The sequence below is a fragment of the Fukomys damarensis genome, unplaced genomic scaffold (assembly GCF_012274545.1).
Source record: "Fukomys damarensis isolate Sample0158 unplaced genomic scaffold, DMR_v1.0_HiC HiC_scaffold_37, whole genome shotgun sequence".
Lineage (NCBI taxonomy): Eukaryota > Metazoa > Chordata > Mammalia > Rodentia > Bathyergidae > Fukomys > Fukomys damarensis.
In genome coordinates, this window is record NW_022900949.1 from 33,663,992 (window position 1) to 33,675,877 (window position 11,886).

The 11,886-nt window shown below is 50.5% G+C and overlaps 1 protein-coding gene across 2 annotated transcripts in view; it reads left to right on the forward strand.

Annotated features, from left to right (window-relative positions):
- Positions 1-11,886, forward strand: part of Eefsec (eukaryotic elongation factor, selenocysteine-tRNA specific) — a 184,689-nt gene that overhangs the window by 132,131 nt on the left and 40,672 nt on the right. For both annotated transcript variants that reach the window (XM_010617323.3, XM_010617315.3), the window contains exon 5: positions 5,248-5,904. In XM_010617323.3, coding sequence (XP_010615625.1) covers positions 5,248-5,904 — 657 coding nt within the window. The remainder of the gene's footprint in view (positions 1-5,247; positions 5,905-11,886) is intronic.

Sequence of the window (11,886 nt, forward strand, 5' to 3'; positions counted from 1 at the left end):
CTTGGCTGTAGATGTCAGCCTGCCTGGCAGTCCCCATAGTCATTGTCCCAAGTTTCAACCTCTTTGCTTAGTGACCTTGGAGACATTGAAAACCTCTGTTTCTTCATCCATAAAATTGAATGTAAAAATACTGACCTGCCTCGTAGGGTTTTTATGAAAAATAACTGACCCAAATGATGGTAAAGCTTCTATGTGAATCAGAAAGGACCAAAGTGCTTAGCAAGCACGAACTTGAGTTTTAAAAAATTGTTTGTTTGCTTGATGTATTCCTCTCTCCCTTGCACACTGCCTCCCTCCCCGCATCCAGGCCTCCCTTCCCCAGAAGCATTCAATGCTGGAGACAGGAAACTGGCAGGAGCTGAGCCCAGGACCCAGGTCGCCCTATGGATCCCACTCAAGCACAACAGGTGCTGCTCACCCTGCCACCCAGGCCTCTGTGCCCCCTGCCAGGGAGCCAGGCTGCCCTAGGAGCCAGGCCTCAGCATCAGCAGGCCGCAGCACCTACAACCCCTGATCCCAGCAGTGCAGGTGTTCTCGGGCCTGGCAGGTGGAGTCCTAGAGCCTGATGTACTGTGTGCTAAAGCTACACACACCTGTGTGCTGAAACCTGCTGTATGCCCAGCATGGTGTGGGCACAGAGGAAAGAGGTGGGAAAGAAAAACAAAAGGTCCCTATCCTCATGCAGGTTGTGACTTCCAGTGAACAAATATGGAATGTGTCAAGTGCTGGTCAATGCTCTGAAGCAAAAATAAGACAAGTTAGAGAAGCGATAGCAGTGTGGGATGCTCTTTGTCTGGGAGATCAATGGTGGACCCTAATAAAGTCACTTTGGAGCAGAGACGTGAAGGAAGCCAGGGACAGATGTGGGTATCTGGAGGAAGATCATCACCAGCAGAGCTGGCCGGTGCAAAGGCCTGAGGCAGGAGTGTACCTGGCGCCTTTAGGGAACAGGAAGCAAGAAGGCCCACATGACAGAAGTGACCTGAGCAGCAGGGAGTGAGGGTAGGGGTCATAGCAGATGCAGAGAAATGACAATGACCAGGTGGGGGCCCGTGAGTCACAGTGAGTTGGGAGCTTGCCTGGGGTCACGGCATCCTCTGGAGAGCAGACTATAGGGGCAGGGGCAGTGATGCAGGCCAGGCAGCAACTCAGACCAGGAAGAGGTCACAGGAAGGGGCCAGGCACTGAACCTATCTTCAAGGACCTGACGCCTGAGATATAGTGTCAAAAGGGAGAGAAGAGCAGGCTGGAACCCACCCTTCACCTGAGGGTTGGAGACACGGAGTTGCCATTTGTCAGTCGCCAGAGATGGGAGGAACCGTCCGAGGGTCTGTGTGCTCCCTTCTCTGGAGCGCAGCTTCTATGCCCCTCTACCCGCTGCCTCTCCTCTGTCCCTACTAGAGACCCTTAGTCTTTCTGTGCTCTCCCTCCTCCTTGCTCCACTGGAGTGTCTTCCTTCCCAGTTTCCCTCTTTCCCTATTGTTTCTCCTCTGCCTATTTCCCACTCCTGTTGCAGGAGCAATCTAATATGCAAACTAGAAGGCATCAATCTGGGTGCACACCAAGCGCCACCCCGCAGCTCCCTGTTGCTCCTTCCCTTGGACGTCACCCACCCTGACCACAGCCAGCCCTGCCACCCCTTCAGCCCACAGTGGGCCTCAGCATGTTCTGTTTGTCCCTCCATCCCTGTGAGTGGTTCTTCCTCCTCCACCTGGCCTGGGCTCCAACCCACCTCAGGAAACCCTTCCCTGGCCACACAGGATGAATTAGGTCCCCCAGCTGTTCACTGTCATAGCTCCTGCTCCTTTTTCCCAGAGCCTCTCGTGGTTCCATAATTCTGTGTTTATTAGTTGGTGGCTCTCTTTAGTGCCTGTGGTCCCTGTCCTGCAGTGCACTCAGGACACCACGAAGCTTTGCTGTCCCTCGTGTTCCTGCCCAGCCTGGTGCATAGAGGAGTTAATAAGTGTGTTGCTTAGATGTATGTCCTCTGTCTCAGCCACTCCACGTGGGTAGTGGGGGACCTTTGCTGAGTGAATCGTTGAATTGAGGGACAAAGTCTGTCAAATTTGACTTAAAAAAAAAAAAAGGTAAAAGAAGTCTGTTTTCCCCATCATCAGGTTGGTAAATGATCTACTTTCCTGTGTTTGTCATGTTCTAAACCAGTCTTCTAATTTCTGAGTGTCCCTGGGTGGAGGTTGGCCACCAAGGACTCTGGCGATTCTGTCTGTGCGCCCCATGAGAGCCCCGCCACCCTGTCCCCATCTCCATCTGGTTCACAATTTCCTGTCTAGGCCCTTAAAATCTTGATTTGCACAGTTATTTATCACTCTGCTCTTCATGGTGCCCTCATAAGGCTTCTTTATTATTTCAGTCCTGAGAACACAAGACCTGCTGACAGGAGAACATGCTTAGAATAAAGCTGCCTGGTCCATGAGGGTACTGGAGGGCTCACAAACAAGAGCAAGCTCTACCCCCATCTTGGCACCAGGCCTCAAGGGCTCTTTCCCTTCCTGGAGCAATGGGTCGCCCTCTTCAGAGGGGCCTTTCGCAGTGGTATTTCTCATGGGCAGGCCCTTTGTGGGCACCAAGGGCACAGCATGTTGAACTCTGACCCCACCTCTGGTTAGGAGAGACAAGAATTTGACAGGCAGACGTGTCAGTCTTACACTGCCGAGCACTGGAGAAGACATGAAGCAGTGGCCTCATGCCCACATGGCAGAAGCTCATCGTCTGGTAGAGCTGGACCCTCCTCATCTGACCCCACAGCCCTGTTCCAGGCCCACACTAGGCCGGGCTCTCAGGGACAAATTCATCAGACATTGCCCAGGCCAGACCTGGAAATGCCCCCACGCACAGTGATAGAGCCTGGATTACACTATGCTTTATCCATAGTGGTGAGCTTCAGGTGTCTTCGGTGTCACGACTACAACATGCTCCATGCAGAAAGCTCCGAAACCCACCCCACAGCAGATTATGGACCTGGCATACATGCTGTGTGTGTTGTGAGCCTCTATATGTCAAACACTCCTATGTATAAAAAGAAAGGCGCTGTACCCCAGCTCCAGGCAGCGGGAGAGCACACTGGCAGGTGTGAGCAGTGGGTAGTGTTTGAAGCCCTGGGGTCGTGAGCAGCTCATGGATGCTTTGTGTGTTGTGATGACAGAGGCAGTGCTGGCTGGTAAACAGTGGTGGCTGTGTGGGAGGTCAGGTCAGAGTGGCCAGCTTGCCCTGGAGGGGCAGGGAAGCCCTTCCCAGAGGTGCTGTGGAGCTGGGGTTAGGGGCAGGCATGGGTCTGTTAAGAGACCCCTCAGAGAAGCAGAACTGCACCCTAAGCAGACTTGGTACCAGTGTCTGCTGGCTGCAGCCTAAGAGTTGGCACCAGGAAGCTGGAAGGGGCCAGGACTTCTGCAGAGGACCTGCTGGGTGGCAAAGGGGTCCTGGGGTCCTCGTAGAACTTCACATGACCCAGGGATCTTCCTGCTCCTAAGACCTCTGACCAAAGGGTGTGAACGTCATGAGACAGAAGACAGGACAGGAGTTGGTGACAAAGATATGCACTTTAGGTGGGGGTTCAGGGGGAAGGAGACTCAGGCCGCCTTCCACGGCAGACACACTTTGCGTAACGTGATATTTTCCAGTCACTCTGTGTCACATTCCTGAAAGTCGTGTGTGCCTCTGCCTTGACAGACCATCTCAGTGATGTTTTATGTTTCTGTCTGATTGATCTTGGCTGTGGCTTTTGACACTGTGCTTCTCACTTTCCCTGCCCTCTGACCCCTTGGGTAGGTCGTTAATGATCTTTAAACAAACACTGAATCGCGATGGCTCTCGAAAAGCTCGGCTAGCACCCCTGAGCGTGCTGGGCCCGCACCCGGGAGCAAGGGTGTGTGGTGTGGATGCTGGCTGCCAAAGCATCAGGATGCCCTCTGGTTTCAGTTTTTGGTGGCAGGTTTCTGAAATATGTTACACTCCTCCACTTTGTTAAACAGAAATGTAAAAATACTATTTCATCTCAGAGAGCAGATCGCAGTTGGAATGTTCATCCACCTCTTGAGCATTAATTAGGGGCTTTTCTGTGTCTGTTCCTGATTTGCAGACTGTGGAAGCTGAAATCTGCGAGGTGCCGTCTCAGTGTTATCTTGCAGAAACCGAGATAAGATCAAGTTACCCCATTGCCTAAATGCTTGGGTGACTTCCTAGAAACCCTGCTTGGGGCTGCCCAGGCACCCAGGCCTTGACCTCCCACCCCGGCAGTAGCCCTTCTGCGTCTTTATTTCTCGGCCTTAGTGAACTTCTCCTGCCTCCAGGCCTGGCCCTATTTAGTTCGTCCCCTTCAAAGTCCCTTGCTGTGGGTCTCCAGGGCTGCTGCTCCTTAAGCTCAGGTCTTAGCTCAGAGTTCAGACATTGCTTCTGCAGAGGCCTCCCACCACCATCAGCAGATGCCAGCACTACCCAGGCCTCAGGTCTGCTCTGTAGCACATCCTGTCCTGTTTTCTCATGGTGTGTGCTAGATGTGCTACATGTTATATAATTATTACTGATATAAACCTTATTAATATAACATCACTTTGTTGTCAGCTTCTAGATATTAAGCTCTCAGGAATGAGTTTGCTCTGTTCCTTCCCTTGGAGCGGGGCTGGCTTGATACCCATATCATGTCCTGAAGGTATATTGGTGGCATAGCTGGAGAGAGACCCTACTGCCCGGCAGTCTAGAGCCAGCAGGCAGGTGATAGGTCCAGATTGGACAGTGACCATGCCTCCAGCTGTGCATCCTTCAGAAGGGCTGGGAGCCGCTGCAGAGACAGGGACAAGTCCTACCCACTGGGGCCTGGATACACTTCCCAGAGCAGTGGCCTGAACTGGGCTTTACAGGGCAGGGGCTCAGCTTGGCAGGCTGAGGATGCAGGAGGCTGGGCTGGGCAGCAGTGCCTGTGCAGAAGGCTAGGGAAGGAGGGTCAGGAGCCTGGGTAGAGTGGGGACCAGGAGGATAAAGATACAAAGGCAGCCCACTGTAAGGCCTGACCTTCCTTGGTGGCAGTCCAGGGTCTTGGGTCCTCAGGGTGATGCCTTTTCTATCTAGCAAGGGTCAGGGTGGCCCCTCGCCTCCTTTCAGCTGGTCATCCCTGTGCCTTCTCCCCAGGCCAGGAGCCAGATGGGTGTTGAGGAGCACAGGGGCAGGAGTATCCCAGGCTCACACAACCCCAAGGCCTGTTGGTTTCATGCTGTCCTTCTTGCTCCTGGTCAGGTGGTGAAGAAGGTGAAGTCCATGCAGATGTTCCACACACCTGTCACCTCAGCCATGCAGGGAGACCGGCTGGGCATCTGTGTCACCCAGTTTGACCCCAAGCTGCTGGAGCGTGGGCTGGTGTGTACCCCTGAGTCACTGCACACCATCCATGCGGCCATCCTCTCTGTGGAGAAGATCTCATATTTCCGAGGGCCCCTGCAGACCAAGGCCAAGTTCCACATCACGGTAGGCCATGAGACGGTCATGGGCCGCCTGTTGTTCTTCAGCCCTGCGCCCGACAGCTTTGACCAAGAGCCTGTACTGGACTCCTTCGACTTCTCTCAAGAATACCTCTTCCAGGAGCGGTACCTGTGCAAAGACTCAATGCCAGCAGCAGCAGATAGTGATGAGGCCAGCAAGCAGGCAGGTCAGGCTGCAGAGGGCCACTGCCCCCGGCAGCAGTGGGCCCTCGTAGAGTTCGAGAAGCCCGTCACCTGCCCACGGCTGAGCCTGGTCATTGGCTCCCGGCTGGATGCGGATATCCATGCTAACACGTGCCGGCTGGCTTTCCACGGGCTGCTGCTGCACGGATTGGAGGACAGGAGTTATGCGGAGAGTGTCCTACCTTTGCTGAAGGTGTACAAGCTGAAGCACAAGCATGGCCTCGTGGAACGGGTGAGCTCATCCTATTCAATGGCCCACTGCCCGTCCCACCCTTCACAGTACCAGGAGATCTCTGTGCTGTCCCCCAGGGCCAGGGCCTGTACCCTGCCCTCCACTGATCCATGTGGTGATTGTCCCCACAGAGCCCAGCAGATCTGGCCTCTCCTGCAGCTGGTGTCATGTGCCAGCATTTGGCCCCCAACCCAGCCCCAATTCTCCTGCCCTCCATGGCTCTGCGTCCACCCCAGCTGCCTGTGTCCACGGGGCACGCTGCTGCAGCACTGGCCAGGCCAGGTCTGGCCTTGCCTGCACAGTGGGGGAAGGGGTCAGAGAGCAAGAGGAGGGATGTCAAGGTGACACAGCTGTGGGGCTCTGGTCACTGGACAGCTGGTGTCCCTTGAATTCACTGTCCCTGGTGCAGGTTTAGTTTACAGGCCTGACATTAGGGCAGATATGACACGCAGTTTGTCCTGAGAGCTGGTGTCACCTCCTGGTGGGTGCCCACCCTTATCTGTCCTGCACTCTGGGTATTGTGCCTACCAGGCCTTACTGTCCCCTGTAACTGTCCCCCTGGCTGTGGCTTGAGTGGAACAGGGATGGTTGTGGGTGGTCCCGGGACTTGACTAGGCTTTGGAGTCTTGCCCAGGTCTCTGAGCCCAGTGCATTGGAGACTCCAGTAGGGTCCACCCTAAGCCTTCAGCAAGCACTGCTGTCCTCAGGGGAGTACAAAGCGGCTCCTCCTACCAGCCCCCAGCAGTTGCCACAGTGCCGTCAGGAGTGGTTGCTCAGGAGCCTGTGTGACCTGTTTCTTTCTCTGGACTCTGATCCCCCACCCCCAGGTCCAGGGAGGCTTTCTCCTACTCTGGTCCGGTCCTCTTCTCCCATCCCTCCAACACCCTCAGGACCTTATGAGGAGGCGGGGCCTGCCTGGGGCCGTTAGCCTCAGCACAGCCTCAAGATGCTGATTGAAGATGGTAATCAAGTGTATATGCTTTGTGTACAGCTTGATTAATTAGCAGCATTGTGGAGTATAATTATTCTGTAGTAAAATATCCACGTCCCTCTTGGTCTGGCTTCAGGTCTAGTTGTCCTTCAAGCCTGGCCAAGAATTGAGAGAGTATCTGTGAGGAACAAGTGAACAGACTTTCACACCAACCCAGGCCTCCAGAGACAGTGGGGCGGGGCTGGGAAACACCAGGGCCCCAGCCTCTCTCTGCTCAATCCAGGGAAACCCACAAGCCCTAGTAGTCCACAGAACTGGTGTCCAAACCCCACGTCTGTTACCCTGATGGCATAGGCTTCCTCCAGCTGGGCCAGCCTCCTGAATGACTGGATTTGTGCCCAGGGCACTGTGAGCCCTACATGGGGACAGAGGGGCTTCCTGAGGCTCCTGTAAGGATGGAAAGCTCAGGGGTGCCCAGTGCCTTGAGCCCTAGTTGATGCCAGGGGTTGCTTCCCTCCCATGTGTTTCCCTGTGGGCTGGGGGAAGGAATGAGTGGGCCTCCTGCCCCCCGCCTCCCCTACTTCCCCACTCTATGTATTAAGTACTACTGGGTGCCTTTTTGAGCTGCACACCTTTTTTATTACTAAAGATTAAATCCAGGGCCTCACAAGTGCTAGGCAAGAATTCTACCACTGAGCTTCACTCCCAGCCCTTGCATGCATTATTTTTAACCCTTGTTAATACTATGAGGAGGGGATTACTTTTCTGATGTATATATTTTTCTAATTTGTCACTTCCTCCTATAATTATAAATGCACAGTTAGAAAATTGAAACTCGACACAGTAATTCAGTGAAAGTAAATTCTCTTCCTGCTTTGAGCCTAGGGCACTGGTGCCCACTTCACAGGCAGCCATACTGAAGAGCAGCCCATGAGGTATGAAGTGAGTTGTCTAGGTCACATGGTGACCAAGGCACTGATGGCCTATGGGCTGCTGTCTTTGCATTGTATGGACAGAGCCTTGCCCAGTGTATCAAGAGATTTTGTCCTTGAGAAGCTGGAGCCTCCTTGGTGGGGAACTTTCTTTCTGGTGTGAGGTTGGTAAGGCATTGAACTCAGTCCCACAGTCTAGGCTTAAAGCCTCACCGAACCAGGTAACAGCTATGTGCTTTGGGCAGCCACCTCACCTCCGTCCACTCATTCATCCCAAGGCAGACAGGCAGCTAGCTTCACATGTATGGTGCTGTCTCTTGCTTAGGTGACTTCCCAGCTCAGAGGCGAGACTTCCCAGCGAGGCTCCGGGGTAGCCCTGTTTGCTCTGAGCGGGTCCAGATGGCTCAGAGAGTTTCAGATCAGCGTGGCCAGTTGGGTCCAATATCCTCACCTCTCCATGGAAACCTAGGCAGGTTGAAGGGCTCCCCCTGGACCTGTTTTTCTGTGCTGCACTGTGGGGTTGGGTGAAGGTGAAATGGGCTTGGATGTAAGGGCCCAAGATCCATATTTGTCTCCTATTATGTGCTTATTTCTATTATTACTAATTTTTAAACCTAAGGGTCACAAGAGTAAATTCTGGGGCTTGGATCTCCTCTTTTCTGAAGCCCTATTATCACAGGGCCCATAAGGATCACCTGAGGCTGTTGGGAGTGTGCAGGCCTGAATGTTAGGCTGGCGCTGGGTGTGGCTGTCCTGGCTCATCATTCTTGGTGTGCTTGGTATCTGTAGAAGTTCCTACTTGCATCATGGTCCCTGCCAACTCCCTGGGCACTCCTTTGTGCAGAGAGGGGTCTGGGAGGTTGGGTTGCCAGCAGCTCCCAGCCCAAGCTGTTCTGTGAACACAGCCAGCTTAGGCCCCAGCCCCTGAACCATCCTCAATTCATGATGGAGGAGGGTGAACCTGGGGCAGCCTAGGCACAGGCCTTCTGTGCCTATGGCCTGGAAAAGGCTCCTTTCACTTGTAGTCAGGTGGTTACTGACCTCCCAGTGTGATGCCAGGCGTTGGAAATTCAAGAGGGACAATGTTCTTGTGCTCACAGCAGAGGCGGATAATGAACAGTAAGTTGTTGCTTCTGGTAGTAATGTCTAGAAAAGAAGAACAGGGTACTGTAAATGTACACTGCTGAGGGTAGCATTTGGCATGGAGACAGTGCCACCTGTCCAGCCCCCCATTGTATCCTCCAGGCCTGTGCCCTGCTTTGCGCCTCACACCATGACGTGGTCCGTGCCCAGCAGATGTGGCCAGACTCATTGGCGTTTCACAGACCAGACGATGGCCTATGGGCCACGCCTGAGCAACTAACTGTTCTTGCCCCAAATCTAATAATCTTCAACGAGCTTATTTTCTCTGGATACTTTTTCCAACTGCTGCAATCAAACACAATTTAATTAACTTACCCTGGTAATGGCTTTCCTTGCTCGACCAACAAATGAGCCACTCAAAACTTACTTGGGTCGCAGCCCAATTCTCAGTTTTAAATGTTTGTGTCTGCAGTGATGAGATATACTGTTTTAAATTTTCCCATTTTTCTTACCATTGTGTTTCTGTGAGTTGGGAACATTGTGATGTCAGTATGTGTTGTATTCTGTTAGCTCAGCTAATAATAAACACAATGCTCTGCCCTGTGAGACTCTAAAACCAGAATCCACACCCCACTGAGCCTTGAGAGTGTGACGTTGGAAGTGCCCTGTTCTTGCCCTTACTTTTGACGTGACAGGTGTGCAGTAATAATAAAGGACAGCGCTGTGCTTGGGCGAGATGCCACGGAGTTAAACTGCGTTGCTATCGCCCACAGTTCCTGAGCTCTGTGCGCTCTCTCTACACACCCACCCTCCGTCTCTGCCTCTCAGCTGTACAACTGTGCACAAAAGAAGCCCAGACAGTACATAAATGTGTGGCACTGTCCTGTAAAATTTTTTAAAAACACTAAAATTTGAATTTCGTATCATTTTTACATGTCATGAAATACTCTTTTTAAAAGACATTGTTCAACCCATCAGAAAAATCTGAGGATCACTCTTAGCTCAGAAGCCATACAAAAATAAGTAACAGGAGCCAGGGATTTAGCTCAGTGGTACCTTGCCTGGCTCACAAGCACAAGATCCTGAGTTCAATCCCCAGTATCAGAAAGACAAAAAGCAAGCAAACAAACAAAAAACAAGTAGTAGACAGAATTTGACCCCTGACTATCTTCTGCCAACACCTGGGTTTAAAGGTGAATGAGACTGTTGAGCTAGGATGAGCATCCCACAAGGAAAATTCCGATCATCCTCTGCAGCTTCGTGTAGTCTGCACCTCAGGAATGGGGTCTTGGGTGAGAAGGCTCATGCTGGTAACAACATCCGGGGTGAGAAGAAGGAAATGAGGGCGTTTTAAGGGCTGGCCTTCCTGGGGAGAGGTGGTGAAGGTAGTAGTTGGTATTGTGTTGTTTAAAGTAAAAAGGTAGAGAGGCACATACCTGTAATCCTAGCACTGGAGAGGCTAGGGCAGCCTGGAGTTTGAGGCCAGCCTGGGCTACACAGCAAGACCCTGTCTCAGAAAGCCAAGCCCCTTACCCCCTAAAAAAGTAAAAAGATAAAATTATATATCTGATTTTGAACACAGGGAAACTATGAACAACAGCAGTGTAGAACTCTCACATTCACAGAAGAAAAACTAGAATAAATTTGATTAAACCAACAAAAGTAAGGAAACCAAGAACAATGCTAGTAAATAGTAACAAAAACACAGAAAAATTAACTGTCACTCATTACACTAAATGTGAACGGCCAAAAATTACTATTTAAATGCAGAAACTGATAAATGGGGTTAAAACACAAAATTTACTTATATGTTATTTATAACAAAACCACTTATCATGAAGGGCAAAGGTGAAGAAAAAAAAAGATGGACAAAAGGATGTCAGGTGACTATAAATACAAAGAAAGCATGAATTGTATTAAAATCAGACAGAGGGGCACTTAAGATTAAAAATCCTAACCATAGTAAACAGGGTCATCACGTGGTGGCAGGGCACAGTTATAAACCTGTATATACCAAATGTAAAAATCCAGGGAACTTGATAAGAAATGGAATTATAATTACTGCAAAGTACGTCAGAATACTAGACCACTAGATAAGGACAAACAGACATGATACAACCCATAAGCTTGAGATTTAATGTAGGCCTTTGATATCCCTTGAACAGAGCATACATTTATTTGTATGTCTGTGGCACATTTAGTCATTATCTAAACAATATTTTCAGAATCAGGTGAGGTGGCATATGCTTGTAATCCCAGCTACTCTGAAGGCTGAGGCAGGAGGATGCAGGTTTGTGGCCATCCTAGGCAACTTATTGAGACCTTGTCTTTAAATAAAGAGCTCTGGGTGTAGCTCAGTAGTAGAGTGCACACAGGTTTAACCCCCAATGCCACCAGAAAAAAAGTGGAATATTGACCTGGGCATGGTGACACACACCTGTAATCCTAGCATTCAGGAAGCTGAGGCAGGAGAATCACCACAAAGACCAGCCAGGGCTACATAGTGAGTCTAAATCAGCCTGAATTACATAGCAAGATCCTGTCTCAAAAAAAAAAAACAAAAAACAAACAAAACAAAACAAAACAAAAAAAAAGTGGAATATCTATTGTGTGTGTTGTTTTTAAGGGCTGAAGAAATCAGTGAATAAGAAAGACAACAATCCCTGCCCTCATGGAACTTACATAGTAGTTGTATGTGAGAAAACCCTAGTAGCTTTTGAAAAGTAAAAATCATGACCCATTAAAGATTAAAAATAAAGAATTTCTAGATAGATACATAGAGATGACTCTCAATGCACGTATGTGTGTATTCTTTCATATATGCTCTGCTTAGAAATTAGCGGAGAGTAAATTACTCTTCATGTTAACAGTTATGGCAGATTCTTTCTTGCATTCCTTCATAATAACTTTTTTTCTCTTTTTCAGTTTCTTCCCATACCTCGATTATATCCCAGGGAAGTCTTAGGTTGGTCAGCAGGTGTGTGAATCTCCTGTTTGTATTACCAGCATTTTTTTTTTTTTTTTTTTTTTTTTTTT